At 39.3% G+C, this 21,945-nt stretch overlaps 1 protein-coding gene across 2 annotated transcripts in view; it reads left to right on the top strand.

Annotated features, from left to right (window-relative positions):
- cachd1 (cache domain containing 1) overlaps positions 1-21,945 on the top strand; it is a 126,456-nt gene that overhangs the window by 80,594 nt on the left and 23,917 nt on the right. For both annotated transcript variants that reach the window (XM_052012601.1, XM_052012600.1), the window contains exons 5-14: positions 3,690-3,796; positions 6,944-7,070; positions 7,997-8,141; positions 9,099-9,315; positions 13,659-13,808; positions 16,537-16,770; positions 17,817-17,966; positions 18,353-18,476; positions 19,243-19,360; positions 20,610-20,778. In XM_052012601.1, the coding sequence (XP_051868561.1) occupies positions 3,690-3,796; positions 6,944-7,070; positions 7,997-8,141; positions 9,099-9,315; positions 13,659-13,808; positions 16,537-16,770; positions 17,817-17,966; positions 18,353-18,476; positions 19,243-19,360; positions 20,610-20,778 (1,541 nt within the window). The remainder of the gene's footprint in view (positions 1-3,689; positions 3,797-6,943; positions 7,071-7,996; positions 8,142-9,098; positions 9,316-13,658; positions 13,809-16,536; positions 16,771-17,816; positions 17,967-18,352; positions 18,477-19,242; positions 19,361-20,609; positions 20,779-21,945) is intronic.

The following is a 21,945-nucleotide window of genomic DNA, read 5'->3' as shown; positions in this document are numbered from 1 at the left end:
AGTCCTTTGTTTCTCAACTGATAAACAGCTGAATGAGATCATCATCGAAAATACATCAACATGAACACGTAGTTAATGATTAAATGCAGCATTTGCCGACAGAAAACTTACTTATTTCTAATGTCAGATCTTGCCCAGTGAAGATGCACATATTCACAGCATATGCCACAGATGGAATTGTATGTGTAAAAGTGTACACTAGAGGCATACTAGGGCAACAGCTAAAAACCAAATACTGCAGGATCCAAGTCATGAATGACACAAAGATTTTAGTGCACTTGTTATCCACTTTGCTAAAACATTTTGGGGAAAATAATTTTCTTCACTTTGCTTTATTTTTCTGCTGCTAGTTGTGCCTACTTATGATCTTTCTCAGCACAAAAAGCCAAAACACCTTTTGCTACCATTGCCTAGTTGCTGATGTTGCCTTGGGTTACATCGGAAGTGTTACAATTACCGTCTGTCCGTGAGCATAGGGGAGGAAAAACGCAGTGTTTCAGCATTAGGTGGAAAATACATGTTATGGTATTGGATGGATGAACGAACATGTCCATAATGCCTCACAGTTCACGCTAGCACTTGTTGCCTTGTGTAGCTTAGGACGAAGGGGAAATATTGGCTCAGCAGATGGATGCACGATTGATTGTGGTATTGAATGAACCCAATTGAAAGATTCCAGGCTTGCTGCTTGGGCTGTGCTGATGTAACACCTCATAGCTTGGCTAGCAATGGGAGTGCTATAGTTGATATCAGTTCTCCTAAGGGGACGGGGGTGGGTGGGTGTGAAAAACTAGCTTGGGTTGCTGCCTGAGATTGACTTTTTTTTTCTATGAGAATATTTTGTGGTAAGGCATGACTAAGATTAGTTTTCTTATAATGTCCCACATGGAGTAATAATAATTGCCATCTTAAAATAGACACAGGCATGAAATATGGCCTGAAGCTTAAACAGACTGTGTACAACTATACTGCAATATAGTTGGTGCTCCAGGAGAAGAGAAAATGAGCGAGAAGGTGAGGTCAAACATTTTGAAATACAGCATATATTGCTTGGGGGTAGAAAAGAATCAGTTGAGTAATAGGGAAGAGCTGTTCTGGCAGACATTAGAAGCTATGTCTGAGTATATATTTTCTTTCCAGTTTCCATATGAGGAAACATCTTGTAAAAATGTGTTTTGCATGATAAGGCCAGTCTGATTTAAGTTGATTTGGAATTTGCTCGAAGTCTGGGTTTTGAAATAAAATTCAAAGAACTGCCAAAATATGTAGTTTTTATGTTCTGCATTAGCTCCAGTTCCCTTGCAAATCCTGTTCAGTTGAATAGAAGCCGGCTGGTCCAATGGGATTTTACTATGTGAAGTTCAAAGTGCTGAAGCACATCAGAGCATATATCAATCAAGTAAGTGCCTTGCAAGTTGAAGACTGAACTGGCATTTCCAAAGGGAATGAGATCAAAGAGGATGACTGAGGCTGTGCAGTTTCTCTCTGGAGACAGTGTTTCGATCAGTTGTTCATTAAATTCCATCCAGGAAGAAGTGGGGGGAAAATTGCAGCGATGTGACTGCTTTTGGAAGCAGAATTTCATTTTACCTTTTGATCACTCAACAAGAGCAGGCAGAATCTCATCACAGCTGTAGTCGTGGTACCATAGGCAAGTTGAAACAAACTTGGATAGTTTTGTGCAATTGAAGAAATAATGGCATACAGCTTTTTTACAGAAATAGACTTAACTCTTTCTGTGCCTTTTCTTATTCTTAACATGATTTCCATGGAGTTTGTAGTTAGGCCCATTTTCAAGCATGACTGGATTGGTCCTTGCAGTAGTATACATGTAGGTGGACGAGCTTGGATCACAAGCACTGTTGTGTTTTGAAGTATATGTTGGAAGACTTGACTCAAATGTTGGCTGTGAAGAAGCATCATCATTTTGCTGGTGCAAGTGCATGGAGTAGTAAAATATCCAGTGCTTTTTTTTTTGCCTTGCAGTTTATACTTTCAATTGAGTGTAGAACCATAAAGGTTTACATTTGGATGGGATTGTGACTGAGGGCACAATCGACAGTAACAGGACAAATGTTTCACAAGTAGACTTGATAATTGCGGAGAGCACAAAGTGATTTTTTTTAAATGGTGCTGGAGTGTAAGCGGGCCTTTGAAAGATTTAATGCAGCTTCTGTATTAATAAGTGATGGTTATCTCTATGTGCATTTAAACTTGTGCCTATAAGGGAGAGAGATCTAAGTATTGCCACTGACAGTTCCACAAGCAGTAGAGGCAATGTCTGAAACATTGATGCTGGCATTCTATACAGATGTTTTGTGTTAATACAGAATTTTGATGTATAACTGTATTTCTCTGGCATTTAAAATCTGACTTCAGTGCCAGAAACTTTAGTCTTGCATTGACACCCCAGCTATACTGTTTTGATGTTGCAGAGTGAAACACTATAGATTTTATCATATCTATTGGTTTGTTTGGCTTCAGAGTGCAACAAAACAAAATAATTTTCCCAACAGCCTGCTGAACAGACTGGGTGCTGTGTATTCTCCACCTTTTCATTTGTTTACACACTGAATAATTGGTTTGCGATTTGTCAAGTAGCAAAGTCTTTGTACCTGAAATTGTTTTTACTACCTTTATAGGGTAGAGGTGAGCAGACAACAGTGAGTCTTTCTTGACAGTTTGCTGTTACCTTGGATCTGAGGATAACTTGCATGTCCATCAACTGCTCTATTCCGTGCATTGATCCTTGCAATGATGAGGTCATAAAGTGCCCCCTCTTCAGTGGTGAAGTACATCACTGTAGTGGATCCATAGCAAAAATGATGTCACACTCAACAGCATCCTCAAGTTCATCAATGAAGAATAATGCATTTATCAGACATTCTAGTTTTGGAAAGGACAAGGAAAATGGTGCTGGGAACTAATATTTAGCTTTCAAGATTTATGATAGGTATTCATCTAGGATAATCATTGATGAGGTAGAAGGTCCAAAGACTTGGAGCTCACTTTAAATTCAGGAAGTTAAGAAAATGGAGGTTTAATTTCTCAGATACTTACTAGAAAGCATGGTTATGTGAGCACCAGTTGCTGTGATTCCCTCGGGTGTCATCTGATGCATACATGAATAATGGCCAATAAGGTAAGGCTGATATCCTTGCATGAAAATATGTCTTCAGCAGAATTGGTTAGCTGGTGGTGGAAATAAATTGTTGATTTCATGTAAAACTATAGTTCTCTCCATCACATGCTTCCAACATCTCATCAGCTAGGTTTGCTGCAATGGGAACTTGGAATGGCTAGACCACCATTGTTAACTATTATTTAATTTTGCCTCATCTGAAATACTGAACTTTAATTTTTTTTCTTCTGAGTCAATTAAAACCTGCAAATGTTACAAGAGGATCTTGCTGTTTTGATGGCTAAGACAGTAGAAATGTTAATACTCTATAAGTTTCACCTGTCTGTGGTTAAATAATATAACGATTAAAGGCTAGAAGGAAAAGTTGAAGAATACAAATCAGAGTGCTATTGTTCTAACCAAATTGGTCTGTACAATATGAGTTAAATTGATTTTGTTGGAAATGAAGGACATTGTTTATGCTACATATTCTGAAATGGAACCAGAATTCTTTTTGTGGTTACTTTACTGTGAAGCCTTCATCTCATTTTAATTCTGTACTTAACAGGTTTGATGGGAATTTCAACACCAATGTTTCAAAAACCATTAGCTGTGACAGACTTTCCACGACTGTCAATAGCCGAGCATTTAATCCTGGGCGTGACTTAAATACAGGTTAGTGTATTGGTTGGGCTGCATTTAATTAATTTACTTTGTTTTCATTCTAAGAGTTAGATGGAACAAAAATCATAATTTTACTTGTGCTTTTTCTTTAACCGTTGTCCTATGCTCTTCCATATTTCTCATAGCCCCCCCTCCTCACCCCTCATACCCCAACATCCCACTCCTTCGAAATTCTTATTGTTAAACTTTAGCCATTATATCCTGATATTCAGTAACTCTTGAAGCTCTGTGAAGAATTGGGTAGACATTTCAGTTTGTGGCACTATCCATTCATCTCTGAATGCTGGAATCAGGTTCAAGCAAGACTGATCAGATGGAAACTTGACCCATAATGTCTAGGAGATCCTCAAACAAAATCAATCCAGTGTCTTGTAGTGTCTAATCCAGCACTAAATCAACAGTCTCATCTCTGGGAGCAAAGTGTGGGTGACTGTGGTAATACCTGAAGGGGGCACATACAGGTTCCATTGAGTAAAAGGAGCTGCCCTTGGACAAGTGCCGGGACCCAAGCTCCTGAAATACTATGGTTTGCCTCCCCATTTGCAGTTACACACTCCTGTCTCTGATCATAGGTCAAGTCCACAGTCTTCAATCCATAAGGTGTGACTGCCTTCTGGAGCCTTAACATGGAGCCGAGGGTCCTTGAGTTGCAGATATTTACGGCAGATGTAGTTGCCTTGGACAAAAATGTCCACAAGCTCCCACATATTGAAGCAGCCACGCATCTTTGTCCTGCCACTACTTTTTGTGCTTAATTAATTAATTTAGTGTTCATCAAATTTATCTTATTCAGTTTATTACTATTCATTATATTTTTATTATTCAGTAAATTAATTACATTTAGTTGTTAAAATTTAGTTAAATACTATATGTTAATTTTAAACAGCCCACAGACACTGCCAATCATTTACCTGCCTTATCTGTGAAGTAACATTACGGAACTTTTCTTGCTGTCAACTCCAATGTGAAGTTGTTCTTACTGATACTAGTCACTTTCACTGAAACTGCATTCCTCACAGAAGCCTATACTCTATGAACCATACACTCCATGGGATGCTGCTTCTAAACCACCATATAATTACATGTTTAAAGACAGGTTTGGTACATGCATGAGTGAAAAGCGAATAGAGGTGATAGGAGCGGGGTAACAGGAAGTTTGTATCAAATATAAACATTGGTTTTGATCAGTTAGATTGGATAGCCCAGAGTTGTAGTTTGTGTCAAAAAGATAGAATATAATATCCAAGTGACAGTTGTATTCCTGTAGGAGAGTGGAAAGAAACATGCCTAGCTTCCACCATTTCTATTACCTTCCTGGGATACATTGTTGGTTGTGTAATAGCTCTGATCCAACAGAATCATTTCTCTCTCTACGACGTACATTTGGGTAATTGTTGATCTGTCCACACCATAAAAGCAAAGGAGACTATTTCTCCCTTCGGTTCCATTGCTCCATTCTATGCTCGAGCAATCTAATTCAAAGTTAAGCAAGCCAAGGGTTTGTCAGTATTGGAAGTTAGTGATTATTTGGCCTTGTCTTCAATTGAAGACCATGCCAATATATGGTATATTTGAAGTTTGCATTCATCACTTTTGCTTTTCATTTATACATAGTGAGTTAATGTACTTCCCTGCTTGGGTTTTTGGGATCTGCTTCAGAGGGCAGTGGGGGTCGGTGTTTGGGGAAAGGGGCAGTGCTGATGGAAAGATGAGCTGCAGAGAAACATCTTTCAGAGGGTAGTGAATCTCTGGAATTCTCTGCCCCAGATATACTTAAGATGGAGAAAGATAAATATTTGAAAGATCAAGGAATTGAGGAGAACTGGCACAGAAGAAGGAATTGAGGTCATCGTAGATCAGCCATGAACTTATTGAATGGTGGGGCAGACCTGGAGGGCCTGGTAGACTATTATTGTGTTAGTATGAGCCAAAGTACACTTTAAAAAAAATACATTTTTGCCATTCATGTTGATAGCAGATTGTGCTGAAAAATAACCAATTCTTTTCAAAAAGTTTATTTGAGAGAGAAAGTGGAAACTTGAAATCCAACTTTTTAAAAAAGAAAATCTAGGTTAAGTGGAATTATGCAAGGTGATGGTCAGAGGTTTGTGAATGTGATCACAGACTGGACACAGTTGCCAAGTGGCCATAGTTTCTAAAAGTTGGGTGACCTGTTTTTATAACCAAAATCTATTAAAAATAGGCTCCTGAGAAAGGATAATGGGAAAATAGATAAACGACAAATAGTGATATTTTGAAAAAAATGTTCTGTAGTGCAAGTAGTTGTTTCCTCTTTGTTTTTAAGTGGTGGGGAGAGAAAGTGGGAAGTGTCAGTAATGGATCAATTTTCCGCATCTCATTTCATGAAAGCAACTGGATTTTAATTTATTAAATACCATGGTTCTGTCACTCGATACAGGCTGTATGGGATTGACTTTACATCTCCCAGCTGCTGCTGATCTTCAGCACTTGAAAATGAGAGTTCAGCACTTTCAGTGCCATCTTCCTGCAGACTCAGCCTTGTGCATTTTGGCTTTCAACTGACAATTACAATTGGTTCTGCTTAGACTGTGGATTTTGATTTGCATTTGAAAATATCAGATGGAATCTCAGCAACTGAGCTCTAATATTTTAAAGTAAGTTTTTTTTTGTAGTGTAGAGGCTGTGGCTGCTAATGAATTCTCAATTGAATTAGAGCCAAAAACTTGAGTCTGGGTCCTTCTATTAACCCCAACCTGAAAATCCTCCTTGTCCCCATCTGTGTTCTAGCACAAAGGTGATGTTTTTATTTGCTGAATCCAACTAGCTGGTAGGACATTGCACCAGAAGTTTTTGGAGATGCACAGCAGTTCCACTTGCAAGCTTCTGAATTTCAAGAGATGATTAACAAAATTCATAATTTTGACAGCTCGCTGAGCCAGGGGACAAGGTTTTATCAGCTGTCCTTTTTCTCAGAATTTTTTATGGGAAGGATTGCACTAAACTTGCCCTGTAAGTAAGTGCAGATTTGCTTTGCAGGTCAGTGATGAGTATGGATGGCTCACCACTGACCTGAAGATTTAGCCCATTGTATGAGATTCCCCACTGATTTCTTTTTTCCATCTTTTTTTTAATGATCTTGCTTCTTTAACCCAACAGTTCTTGCTGACAACTTCAAGTCAAATCCTGGTATTAAGTGGCAATATTTCAGTTCAGAAGAAGGGATTTTCACCATTTTCCCAGCACATAAGTTTCGCTGCAAAGGTGGCTATGAACATCGGAGCAGGTGGGAATTTCTAGTTTAGTTCTGTTAAGGGCTTTGAGTTTTTTTTTAATCATTCATTATCTGAGATATCTCACTGTTAGTTTTAATAAATGAATAAAAGTAAACGTTAATACAAAAATATATTTATAGATTTACTGGATTAATGCATGGATGAATGTATTAAGAAATATCTTTAGAAACGCTTTTGTTGGCGTGTAGGACCTCCCTCCAGTTGAAACTGCAGCGTCATAAATAATTTATCTATTGCAGTCGGATCATTACAGAAGAAGAAAATAAGAACGGTGTTTGGTCTTGTTATTTGTAACATTCTGTGTAGCTTCCCTCTAATTAACTCCAGGGATATGCTTTCAACTTCCTGATCACCCAGTGTTATTTTCTTTAAATTTGAATCATTTCAGTTTTTAAAAGAAGCAAAAGTGAGGGGAATTCTGGAAAACTGAAATTAAAAAATAGAAAATATTCCATTAGGCAGTATTTGCAGTGAGAGAAACAAATTTAACATTTTAGGTTAATGACTTATCATCAACACTGGTGTGATGGAAGGTTATTGACTTGAAAAGTTAACTCTTTTTCTCTTGCCACAGGTGTAGCCTGACCAGCTGAGTATTTCTACCATTTTCTGTTCTTTTTTTCACCTGTTTGATCTGAGTGCAAGATCCCAGTCAAATTCCCTTGTGAGGGGATTTCTTATTCAAGAAAATAGTTATTTCTGATTTGTAAGTATTAGTTGATCAAGCTAATTAATCACAGATTGATACCTGGAAGCTGTGATATTTTTCATGTACACAGGTAGTTAGTACCTTCAAAGGTATGAATCGGGTATGGAGGAACATTGATTAGATATTGGGGAAAAATGGAAGAATCATTGGTTCTTGATTATCTACCATTCTTAACTTACAAGTTCTTTTGGGATTCTGTTGGTACAGGCCTGTTTACGTTTCTACGGTGAGGCCACAATCAAAGCATATCGTGGTAGTGGTGGATCATGGGGCTTCAGCCACAGACACACAGCTTCAAATAGCTAAAGATGCTGCACAAGTGATATTAACCTCTATCGATGAACATGATAAGGTAAGTTCCCCCTCAGCCTCGCCTGCACAGTTAATGTGGAATATATCCTACATCAAATCATTCTACCAAATGATACACAACTGATCTGGAAATATAATCAGGTCTTTAAAGCATTGAGGAAGGATAAAGTTAGTAGAAATTAATTACTTTATTTGGACTGTGGGAATTTTGTTTCTGCTCAATAATCATTCAAAAATTGTGGTGATGCAAAATTTCCCCTCAGGATTAAATGGGAGATGTACCCATTCTATGGTACTTCTGGGAAGGAAGCACAATTTATTGAGTTCTGACGAAAGGTCACAGACTCAATGTTCCCTGTTTATTTTTCCATAGACACTGCCTGACTTGTTGAGTTTTTCCAACTTTTTCTGTTTTTGCTTCAGATTTTCAGCATCTGCAGTTTTTTAGATTTTCACAAGCTTATTCTGTGTTAATTTTATATTCCACAGCTCCAGCAAGGATCTATGCATGCACAGTCGCTCACGCATCTACCCACCCACTTAGACATTTGCCTATTCAATACATGCATATCCTAGTACAAACTCCACACTCCCAATAAAGATCTAATATAATCCTTCAAAATCAAGTCGCACTAACTTACTTAGACATAAGGTGATAGAATATCTGGGTAAGAATGATGAGTGTAGAATATCATTGAGAGTAGAGTGCTGGTTTATATCCATCTATTCTGTATATTTAGTGACCCATCAGTTATGGGATTGGTGGCACCAGGCTAATTAAGTGGGTCCTTTCAGGGGAAGGAGGAAACGGAACGAAAAAAAAATCAAAGCACAGGGTGGGATCAAAATTTTTCATAGTTTAAGTATTTAGTAATTGTAGTGTGACCAATGAAAACAAAATTTATTGTCATTAAAATTAACTTTAACTAAGAGCTATGCACACAAGAATTGATGCAAGCAGTGAAGAATTTCAGGAATAATATTTTTGTCTTCATAGATTTCTGTGCTGGCTGTGGCAGATGCAGTCAGAACATGCTCACTGGACCAGTGCTACAAGACGTACTTGTCTCCAGCCACCAGTGAGACTAAAAGGAAAATGACCACATTCCTTAGCAGCATAAAGTCGGTGGATGGTGCCACCCAACACGCATTGGGCTTTCACAAAGCGTTTCAGTTACTGCAGAATACAAACAACAGCACAAGGATCCATTCACGTGAGTGCACAGAAGAGTCGATACAGTTGAATATTTAATTTTCTCCTCTAAGGCTGAATGTTGCGCTTCAACAATCATCAGTGATATGCTCCAAACTGACTGTAAAATTGTTCACAAGTCAGCACTGCTAAAGTAGTTTCAGAGAATGAATGGCCTCTTAAAGCTTGCTTATATATGGACTTGGATTTCTATTGTTGGGAGATTTGTATATGGACTTGGATTTATATTGTTGGGAGGTATGTTTTATCCAGTATTGAGATATGGAGTCACAGCATCAAAACAGGCCCTTTGGCCCAACTCATCCATGCCCACCAAGTTGCCGATCTGAGCTAGTCTCATTTGCCTGCATTTGAGCCATATTCCTCTGAACCTTTCCTGTCCACGTACCTGTCTTTTAAATGCTGTAATTTTTACCTGTCTCTACTACTACATCTGGTAGCTTGTTCCACATACCCATCACCCTCTGTGTGAAAAATTTGCTCCTCAATTTTCCTTTAAATTTCACCCTTCTCACTTTAAATGTGTACATTCTAGTTTTCTACCGTGGGAAAAAGACTGTGACCATTCACCTTATCTATGGATGGATTATTTGGTATTGAACAAGATTAGAGGCTCTGGACTTTTTTTCCCCCTCCAAACAATTCCTCACTACACCCTATTCCAAATGCTCCAAATCCAACGCAGTGCTCCAACTGCTATCACTGAACTCGGATCCCCAGCACAGGCATGTGATCAGACTTGGAATGTTCTAATCTGAATAGTTTCTGTCATGATAGGCAATGCCTCAATCCACTTGACTATCTTTCCATGAACTGGCTTGTGCTCGCGCTGTAAATGATCTTTAACATTTACAAAGATCCATGTTCAAGTTAATGCTCATTGCTTCCGGAATAGTCTGTGGATATTTATACACCTTAGTGTGAATTACCAGACCAGTGAGTTGCATGCTTTGAATGGTCCAGTTTTGTTCACGCAGTACTCAATCTATTAAGGTATAGAGTTTCAAACTGGCATTCTTAGACCCTGGACTATTCACAAGGTCATCACATTTTTGTCTTATCACATTATTTTCATGGTGTTACTTTCTTTTGACTTTTTGTCATTAATTAGGATATGGACTTAATCATAGTATGTTAATAATTGCAGAAGGGGTTCCTTTCACAAAGAGAGTGCAGAGGTTTCAGGTCGAATCTCTGCTCTATTATGAGAGTTGAATTCATTACCAGTTTAAAGGATGTTCCCAGTTGATTGTTTGCCGATTCCAACCAGCTATCTGAGTACTGGAGAGCTTTCCTCTGAACCCTGCAAATCCCAGCTTTTAGTGAGTTGTTGCCAGTTTCTTTCTTCACTTTTTTTTAACAAGGATATTTCCAGATTCTGATTTGTGTTTTACAAACTAATCGATTAAAAGTTAAATTTGAGTAAACTCCAGGGGAAATTTGCATCTTTACTTGAAAGTGCTGTTGACAGGTGTGGCCAATGAGCCAGCAAGCCATGTGCAACACAAGTCAGAGTATAATCTCTTGACTGCTGTTTTGATGTAGCAAGGTAAATGATGAGGAGAAAGGAGGTTCGTGAAGGAGGGGGAATTATGAAGTTTTTCCTAAGATTTCTCTACCTTTTTGAAGCTGATGTTATATTGGCTATGAATAAGTGCACACTAACTAGAACAGGAAGATTTGGAAGAATATTTGTGCCCAAATGCAGATTAACAAATTTTAAATGCTTCTCTTGTGCCCCCCCCCCCCCCCACACAAAATGTCTTTTAGAGTGTGTCCATCACTTTATCACTTTCTTTATCTGACATGTTCTTTCTTTATCTGAATAGAGGATTTCAGACATGCCAGTGAAATGAAAGTTGCCACGATGAAAAGATACAAGTTGGTTCCAAATTCGACCCAGTTTCGACTGAATGAGTCTTGACTTCAAAATTGCTTATTTTAGTTTGAGCTACACTATATTGAGAAAGTTGACAAGGTTACCACTATGGGAAATAGAAATGGGAGTAGAACTTTGATGCAGGAAAATGTATGCTTTTCCAAAGTTTGGGACTAAGGCTCCTTCAGGGCTAATTTACTATGACCGTGAGTTGGATGACTGTAGGAAGTAGGATTTCAGCAAGGCCTTTGATTTGGTCCCGCATGGTAGGCTGGTGGCAAGGTTAGATCTCGTGGGATCCAGGGTGAGCTGGATCCCACGAGAATTGGTTTGGTGGTAGGAGGCAGAGGGTAGTAGTGGCGGTTCCCCCCCCCCCCCCCAGATTGGAGGCCTGTGACCAGTGGAGTGCCACAGGGATCAGTCCCCTCTTGTTTGTCATATATATTAATGATTTGGATGAGAATGCAGGTAGCATGGTTAGCAAGCTTGGGGATGACACCAAATTAGTGGTATCTTGGACTGTAAAGAAGGCTGTTTAAGGTTACAACAGGGTCCAGAACAACTGGAAGAGCAAGCAAACGAGTGGCTAATGGAATTTTATTCTAAGTGCAAAGAAATACATTTTGGGTAGCTGATCTAGGCTAGGACATTACACTATGAATGGCAAGGCTCTAGGCAGCCTTTTTGAACAGAGGGACCTAGGCGTACAAGTACATAGTTCCCTGAAGCACCAACACAAGTAGAAGGGGTAGTGAAGAAGGTGTATGGCATGCTTGCCTTCATCAGTTGGGGCACTGAGTGGAGGAGTTGGAATGTCGTCATATTAGCTATACAAGATGTGGATGAGACTGCACTTGGAAGATTGTGTGCCTTCTGGTCACCACACTAAAGGAACAATGTCATTAAGCTGGAAAAGGTGCAAAAATGATTCATAAGGATGTTGCCAGAACTTTGGGGGGGCGGGGGGGGGCTTGAGTTGTAAGGAGAGATTAGATAGTCTGGGGCTGTTTTCCTTGGAGCAAAAGAGGTCGAGGAGTGACCTTTTGGAGGTTTATAAAATCATGAGGGGCATAGATGGGGTTGATAGTCACAGCCTTTTTTTCCAGGATAGGGGAGTCTAAATCTTAAGAAGGCTTATGAAATGCTTGCATTTATTAATCGAGGTATTGAGTATAGGAGTCAAGAAGTTATGATGTATCTCTATAGAACTCTGGTTAGGCTACATTTAGAGTATTGCGTGCAATTCTGGTCACCTCACTATTGGAAGGATGTTGAGGCTTTAGAGAGGGTGCAGAGGAGGTTTACCAGGATGCTGCCTGGATTGGAGGGCATGTGCTATCAGGAGAGGCTGGACAAACTTGGGCTCTTTTCTCTGGAGTGGCAGAGGTTGAGGAGTGATCTGTTGGAGGTGTATAAAATTATGAGGGGCATAGATGGGGTGGACAAGCAATATCTTTTTCCCGTTATTGAGCAATCCAATACCAGAGGGCATGCATTGAAGGCGAGAGGGGGTAGTTTCAGAACAGATGTGAGGGGTATGTTCTTTACTGAGAGAGTGGTGGATGCTTGGAATATGTTGCCTGATAGGGTGGTGGAGGGAAACTCATTGGGAGCTTTCAAGAAAGGCTTGTATGGGCACATGAATGAGAGGAAAATAGAGGGATATGGGGATTCAGTAGGCAGGAGGGAATAGCTATGTCGCCACAACATTGTGGGCTGAAGGGCCTTTCTGTGCTGTACTGTTCGATGTTCTATAGGTTTAAGGTAAGAGGAGAAAGATTTAAAGGGGACCAGAGGGGCATGTTTTTCACATGGAGGGTTGTGAGTATATGGAATGAACTGCCAGAGGAGGTGGTTGAGGCAGTTACAGTTACACCATTTAACAGACATTTGGACAGCTTCATGGAGAAGAAAAGTTCAGAGGGATACAAGGCAAACACAAGCAAGTGGGACAAGCTCAGGAAGGCAGTTTGGTTGGTATGGATGGGTTGGACTGAAGGACCTGTTTCTTGGCAAAGTCAGAGTTTATCGCCATATGCACAAGTACATGTGTGCACAGGTGCATTGAAAAACTTGCAGCAGCATCACAGGCACACAGCATCAGATGAGCAGATTTCACATCAAAAACATAAGCATAAATAAAGCTGGTGAGAGTCAAAGATGATTTGCTGCAATGATATAATAGACCTGAGGGCACTTTTAATTATGAAACCTTAACTGGGATCACTGAGGGATAACTGGGATTACCAAACTAGTTTGGTACAGATTAGAGTTCAACTGTGTGATCTTTTTGTTCTCTTTTGTTTCAGTGGTTTGTATTTTGTGATTCAGTAGCACATAACACTGCCTTGAGCCATATTTTAGCACTGATGGAAGAGCACTGGACTACATTCCAGTAGGGACAAACTAAAATGCAGAATAGAGTCATTGTTAAATGAACTAAAGATTTCCTTTTAAAATCATAGCCACTGACATGGTGATCATCTACTTGTCATCTGGCATCACCTCAAAAGATACCTCTGAAGAAGAGAAGAAGGCAACCCTAAGTGTTATTAGTGAGGAAAACAGACATCTCAATAACTCTGTGATGATCCTTACATATGCCCTTATGAATGGTAAGATATTGGTTTACTTTTTCTGGCAGTTTATTTTGACCACAATTTCTTATAAAGTTTTAGTAACCATTTGTAAAGTTGAGTAAATTTGAATGAGCTATTCTCTCTGCCAAAGCTATAATGGTTTGGAAGGCAATCATGTTTCAGATGGCCAAACTAAAACCACCTATTGGCATCGACCAAAGATATTTTTATTTATCTTGGGTTCACTCGAGGATTCAATGCCGCAGTGCTTTCTTGGAGGCCCCTGTAAAAGTTCAAGCTGGGTTTCACTCTGGGAGGTGGCACTTCAACTGATGAAGATTAATTTCTAATTTATTTAGGAATGGAGAATTCACTCTTTACTTTCAGCCCTTGGATGAGCTTCTGGTTAGTGGACTAGAACATCTGCTGCCTTTACTCATGCAGCCATTGGTGGAGTCCCATTGCTGAAATATTTAAGAACAAAAGAACTAAGAAATAGGAGCAGGAGTATGCCATTTGGCTCTTTGTTCCATCATTTATCATGATTGTGGCTGATTGATCTCTCTCATTGCCATTTTCCTGCACTATCCTTGTACTTTTTGATTCCTGGAATATTCAGAAACCTGTCAGGTCCCTTACCTTGAATGAACAAACTCAGTGACTAAGCCTCCACAGCTCTCCAGAGTATAGAATTATGAGATAAGTCACTCTAATCCTTGGCTGCTGCTTTCCCTCATCACTGATTTTTCGCCAAATCTTAACTAAGGTATCTGGATTACTATTCAGTTGAAGTGCCACATCCCAGATTAATAACCTAGCTTGAACTTTTACAGAAGCCTCAAAGAAATTCATGCTAACATTCAACTGCCAGCATTTGAGGCCTTTAATGGACAATGGAAGAAACATGAGTGGGGAATTAGTGAAGCAGCTAGAAGAAATGACTTTCTTTACTCCCACTCCTAAAATCACCAAATGATGCTCAGTAACAGTCACCGATTGTAATGTGGGGTCTGAAGGCTGAGTGCCAGTATGTGCAATCTGAAAGAACTCATCGAGTGGTTCAATCAAGGTAACTGGGTCAATGCCATGTAACAATGATTTGGATGAAAATGCAGATGGGTGGATTAGCAAGTTTGCGGATGACACCAAAATTGCTGGTGTTGTGGATAGTGTAAAGGACCATCAAAGGATACAGTGGGATATAGATCAGTTACAGATATGGGCAAAGAAGTGGCAGATGGAGTTTAATCTGGGCAAGTGTGAGGTGTTGCACTTTGGCAGGTCAAATAAAAGGAGAAAGTATACAGTTAATGGTACACCCCCTTAATAACATTTGAGGTACAGAAGGATCTTGGGGTCCAGGTCCATAGTTCACTGAAAGTAGCTACACAAATGGATGAGGTGGCAAAGAAGGCGTATGGCATACTTGCCTTCATTGGTTAGGGGTGTTGAGTATAAGAGTAAGAAATATGTAAAACTTTAGTCAGCCTGCACTTGGAGTATCGCATGCAGTTCTGGTCACTCTATAATAGGAAGAATGTGGAGAGGGTGCAGAAGAGGTTTACCAGGATGCTGCCTGGATTAGAGGGTATGAGCTAAAAGGAAAGGTTGGATAAACTTGGGTTGTTCTCCCTAGAGCGTTGGAGGCTGATGGGAGACCAGACAGAGGTTTTTAAAATTAGGAGAGGCATAGATAGGGTAGACCATCAGAATCTTTTCCCCAGGGTAGAAATGTCAAACACAAGAGGACATGCTTTTAAGGTTAGAGGGGGAAAGTTTAAAGGTGACGTAAGGGGCAAGATTTTTTACACAAAGTGGTAGGTGCCTGGAATAGGTTACCAGGCGTAGTAGTGGAAGCAGTGGTGGAGTTTAAGAGGCTTTTAGATGGACACATGAATATGAAGGAAATGGAGGGATATAGATGATACACAAGAGGAGAACATTTCATATAAATTGGCATCAAGATTGGCATGACATCATGGGCCGAATGTCCTGTCCGGTGCTGTATGTTCTAAGTGGAACATCTAGCAGAAGAATGGATAGAGTAGGTAGATGAAGAATGATAGAGATTATTGAAGTGGCAGGGAGAGCAATATCTGGGGGTCCTTGTTGAAGGAAATGTCAAAGTATGAACTACCATCTACACAAGCAATTTGAAAGCAAATTGGACAGGCTCCATAACAGTATGATGGAGTCCTTCTGTCGGTAACTTGTCGGAAGAATATTGTCTGATCATGTCAAATGATTTGGAGGTGTCCAAAACAATAACAAAGTATTTTGAGTTAGAGTTGTGGATATATGGAGTATTAAAACCACTAAGGGATCAGTTGCCATATTAATTTATCAACTATCATTACTTAGCTCGAGCAATTGAGTGAATGAACTTTTTGAGAATTAATGGCAGGTCTGCTTGGTTGGCATCTTAGAACCTAAGCATTAACCTACTCCACTACCATAGATGCAATATGTAAAAAAAAAATGCATTCCAACCATGGCATGATAAGATGGTAATAAGAAAAGAATAGGTACATCTTTGGGGTGCTGGTCAATTTTTGAGTCCCCTGAGCCAGCATATCTGCAAGAGACTGCAAAACACATGGACTTTAGGAGTGGGGTGCAACTGTGGTAGACAGTTTTTAGAAGCACTTGCTTATTCTCTTTTCCATTTTGCTTTCATATCAGATATGCATTAAATAGAGCATATCCTCATTTGCTTTATCAATAACAATGATTTTCAGCTTTAATGTTTTTGCTTTTATTTTAGAGGGCGTAACTGGTTTGAAGGAACTTGCCTTTCTTCGGGATTTAGCAGAACAGAATTCAGCAAAATATGGAGTTCCTGATCGCACGTCATTCCCTGTTGTAAAAGGAACAATGATGGTATTGAACCAGTTGAGTAACTTGGAGACCACTGTAGGACGGTTTTACACAAACCTGCCAAACCGTATGATAGATGAAGCTGTGTTTAGTCTGCCATACACTGATGAAATGGGTGATGGTGAGTATGGTTTTTTTCTTTCCTTTTTGAGATGAAGCTTTCTGTGTTTTCTCCTCTTCCCAATGTTTCCTTGGTCCCCATTAGCATCCCTATCAAAGATGATGCACCTCTTTCATTGTCCTCAGAAAATGCCAGTTGCATTATCAATGCAACAAAGTGTACATATTGCTACAAGATCTATTGAAACATTTAGAACTAGACTGAGCCTAGTCAGCCAGCCAGTACTGCACTGAACCATGAGGTGGAAAATATCCAGTTTGAGGCTCATCCATATTTTGCTGAATTTATGGGAAGGTGGTGTTCAGCTCTGTGAAGAGGTAAAATTAATCAAGGCTCCCACTCAAGTTTTTGTTCCACAAGAAATGAATGGAAATAAAGAGCCAGATTTAAAAAGAAAAATCCTTCAAATCTTCAAGATGTCCCAAAGTAGTTCGTGGCAATTTGTTATAGGTACTGTTGCATAGGGAAATACACTGGTTAAATTGTCCCTGGGGCAACACTGTGATAAATAACTGGATGAGCTCTTATAATGTTAACTGGTAGATAAATGTGGCCCAGAACTATTTTGAATGCTATTGGATTTTTTATGTTTGCCATTTGATGAGGGATTAGGGCCTTGTGTTGATAACTCATCTGAAAGATGGCAGCTCCAACAACAGAGTAGCAGCTTGTCAGTGCTGCCTTTAAATGTCAGCTTGCGTTATATGCCAATATTTTTTGGAGTAGTTTGTGAACATGTTACTTCCAAGGGTGCGACCACTGAGCGAAGAGTAAAATGTGCATGCGCTTGGTAATTAGATAAAGCAGTATTAAGTTTGACTCTGACGTATTCAATGAGCAAGTAGATCTGGCACTCAATTTGGCCTCACACATGACTACCTAACCAAGGTTACCAACCACCTGAAGGACTACTGGTGACCATTCCTAAGACTTATCTATCTTTCTAGAACCTGTATTAAACCAAAATAATACTACATTCTGCATCCCTCCCATTCTTTTCTCTCATTCAGTGATAAATAACATTTTTTTTCAATTTACTTTTACAGGATTGATCATGACTGTTAGTAAACCCTGCTACTTTGGAAACATGCTGTTGGGAATTGTGGGAGTAGATGTGAATTTGGCTTATATTCTGGAGGATGTCACCTACTATCGTGATTCTTCTGCCTCCTACACATTCTTAATAGATAATAAAGGTGAGAGAGAAGTGATTTTTGTACCACTATCAGTGTTAAAGCTACAGGCCAACATTATCTAACTGCACAGAAGCAGAAGTTTCCATGTTTTGTCCGTCACACAGCAAACTGCCTGAATTCCAAAGTGTAAGAGTTCAAGCAGATTACAGACCTACCCAAAAGTGAAGAGGGCACAAGAGGTCATTTTGAAGTGGTTGTTCCAGACTTGATCAGCAGTAAAGAACCAGGGTCAATTTGATTATCTTGTAATCAGTGTCCTCATTTCACCTGTTGTAAATTTGTTTGTTACTTAATTGGCTCCCTTTGTGAATACTGGAAATTGATCTGAATATTCTACAGCATTTTCAATACTATTAAATTCTTTGGACACTTTTCCTTTGTTTCAGGTTACACCCTTATGCATCCCTCCTTGACTCGGCCATATCTGCTCACAGAGCCACCACTTCATACTGATATAATTCACTATGAGAATATTCCAAGATTTCAGCTTGTCAGGCAGAACATTCTAAGGTAAAAAAGCCAAGAGTCAGTTCTTAAGTAGAATAAATTGCTCTTAATTGTCCAGTGTTAACAGCTCATGCTAGGAGATCACTTGAATTTATCTCCTGATCTGCACTAAATTAGCTGATCTCACTGTGGCCAGATTAGTTACTCCAGTGAACATTTTGAGTTCATGTCCCCACAGCTCGCTAAAGAGGAGAGTTGTCGTGGATATCTCAAAATCAGTTTAGCAGAGGAGCTACATACAGGGTCACAGATCATGACACATACGATGTCAGTGAAATTTTTCTGATTATTTGCTTCCATCATATCGTATGCTGGTCTAATGATGTGACCCTTATTATAAAGAGTCAGCAGAAGTTGGTGGGGCTTCTCATCTGACGGTTTAATCCCTTGGATAAAGCATTGGATTTCCATTCAACGAGGAATTTTTGTGTTCAAACAACAAAGAACTTGAATAAAAGGAAAATTTGAGCAATTCCAGCAGAGGCTGGAAAACTGAATTAAAAAAAAGAAGAAAATGCTGAAATTGCTCAAATCTGTGGAAAGAAGAGTTAACATTTTGGGGCAGTGACCTTTTTGCAGTTTGTTTGTAAAGTATTGTGAGCAAAAATAAATGGTCCCAGTAGACTTTGTTCATGATCTGTAAATTGTCCCCATTTATGTATTTTTCATTATTGTAAATTTTGCTGAACATGTTTTGAAAGTTGGAATTTATGGCAGTGTTAATTATAGACATGCAAATAATGACACTTTTTTAAAAATCTCTGTGCAGTCTCCCCTTGGGCAGTCAGGTTATTACTGTACCTGTAAACTCCTCTTTATCGTGGCACATAAATCGATTGCGAGAAACCAGTAAGGAGGCCTACAATGTCAGCTATGCTTGGAAGTTGGTAGGTTGTGTTATTCTGAGTATGCCTTTGAATCTTGTTTCTCTTTGATCTGTGGAGATATAAAGAATTGCGGTTAAAAACCAGAAGAACGTGTTTAATCAAGGATGCTTTTCACAAGTACTCAATTTATTTATCTCAGTAATGGCTTACCGCTAAGTGTTTGGATATTTTTATCAGATTTAATCTGAGTTAAAAGCTTTTAAAATTGTGAATGCTGATGAATGATCCATTAATAAGCTAATTGCATTTGGTGTGCTATTTTTGGGATACTATGTTATCTTGAATTTTCAAATCCTGGAAGCAGGGTTCCTTATGTTAAGCATTTCCAATGTAGAAGTTCAGGCATTCGCAGTCCTTTTCATCTTCTGCATTTACTGCTGTCTCCAGGAATCGTCTTGAAAGGTAAATAGCTGCTTCCTGATGCACCAGACCTAGTTGAAGAAAAGCCTGCACCACTTCAGTTAATGGCATCAGGATCCCAAGCGCAGCATAAGCACAAATTTCAGAGACACCATTCATCACTATTCTAGTTCATTGGCAGGGTGATAGCTTACCTGCATGTGTGACCCAGTGTTGCACATTTTTCTCTCATTGAGCTGTAGAAACCTTCCACAGTACATTGGGCAGAAACAAACTTACCTGTACTTACTTGTAGGGTGATTTAGTGAAATAAAATCTCCAAGTGCAGGGAACCCTAGAGCACTGCAAGACCCAGGATGTTTTGAGATGTGCCACTTGAATATGAACAGTGTCAACGTGGGCAGGTCCATTTATTGCTGTTCAGTGTTACTTTCAAGATTACTTAGTAGTCATGTCAAAATACAGGGGCGAGGCAGAACGTTGAGGTGCTTCTACTAAAACAGACTGGTCCGGGGGAAGGGGGTGGATGATGTGAACCGTTCTCTGAATTCCGTTTAATCTTCACTCATGGACATCCTTGGATGGTGATTTAAAATTAGAGCTCTTACCTTTTAACTCCTTTTCATGTGCTTAACTGATATCATCTAATAAGTTTTTACCCCCTCTTTGATTTTATTCCACTGTCCACTGACTAATTTTGAACTCCTCAATCCTGCCCTTTTAATTGTATTACCTTAAACAGTGCTGTGTTCAGTCATAGAGTTCATTGCAGAGATAGGAAACTTGATAGTTCAGTGAAATGTTTTGCTGTGGGTCACTGGAAACAATGAACTGATAGTTGAAATGAGAATTCATTATATAAAGTTCTGATACTTCTTTGTCTACACAGGTGCAAGACACATCGTTTATTCTGTGTATTGTGATGGTCCAACCTGAAGTGCCAGTCAGACACCTGAAAAATTTGAATACTGCCCCAAGTAGTAAGCTTCTCTACCATAGGCTGGATCTGCTGGGTCAGCCCACTTCCTGTTTGCATTTCAAGCAGTTAGCAACACTAGGTAAGAAACACTTTAACTCCAAAGAAATGTTTTGAGGGTTTGTGGCTTCTGATATTCCACATTGGTCTTCCACTTGCAATTTCCTTTGCATTCCACACCACACCTGCACCCGAGGTAACCAAGAGGGCAACTGCATTACACACCGCAGATCTCTACCAATTTTATTCTGAAGTGATTACAAGGCATGCATTGAAGAAGCTTGGTAACTTGAGCTCCTGCCATCAGTTTTCTTTCTACTTGTGTAGTGAAATAATTAACTTCAATAAATCATCTTTCCAATATACTCCCACTTGTGTTTTAAGCAAGATCAAGAACACATGATTAAACTATCCAGCTCTCATTGAGCTCTGTGTTGATATTTAACTGAGCAAGAAGGTTTTACGGAACACTGTGTTGCTAATTTATGGTATTTTATCAACCATTAGGAAATAAAGATGTTAGACTCTGAAATCTTTTGATAAAGTTTTAACTTTTATATTATCTATTTCTATAACTCTTTTAACAAGTTTGTGACATAAATGTGAAGTCCCCATCTCTCAATTATGCTTTAGCAATCCATTCCCTGCTTCTGCAAAGTATTGTAGAACAGTGACATTTTCCTGCCAATGGGCGTATTGAATGCATGGAAGAATTCTTAGGTATGTTTCCAATAGAAGGACAAATAAATAAGCAATACTGGCACACTTAGCTATAAGTGGAAATAAAGATCCAGTTTCATTCAGGGAAAAAGTTGCAATAGTGTACAGTAGTCACTGGAAATACTGCTTAGCAAGGTTGTTGCAAATTGAGGTGGGAAGTTATCAATACTGCATTTGTTTTGCAAGTTTTGATATATTGAAAAATGCTGTTCAGTTTTTGGTAAAGAAATCTTTTATCTCATTTATTGAAGACCTAGCTTGAACCAGCACACTGATAATTTGAAAAGGTAAAGTGGCAAAACTCTCTGGTGCTTCCACTAGGGTGTCGTGTACTGTTAAAGCAGAATAGAACATTGTAGATGTGCTGCTGCTGCTCTTCCATCCATTGAAACTAGTGGGAAGGGACTTGACAGCATATTAGTTTTTATGGGTTACTTTGGGAGAAGAGTGGCCATTTGTGTTGCTTGGAAGGACTGGAGAATAGAAGATGGGGAATTGGATGCCCCACAGTATCTCATGAACTGGATCT

The sequence above is a fragment of the Pristis pectinata genome, chromosome 3 (assembly GCF_009764475.1).
Source record: "Pristis pectinata isolate sPriPec2 chromosome 3, sPriPec2.1.pri, whole genome shotgun sequence".
Lineage (NCBI taxonomy): Eukaryota > Metazoa > Chordata > Chondrichthyes > Rhinopristiformes > Pristidae > Pristis > Pristis pectinata.
The sequence above is the reverse complement of the archived record's forward strand: the minus strand, read 5'-3'. Positions and strand labels throughout refer to the sequence as shown.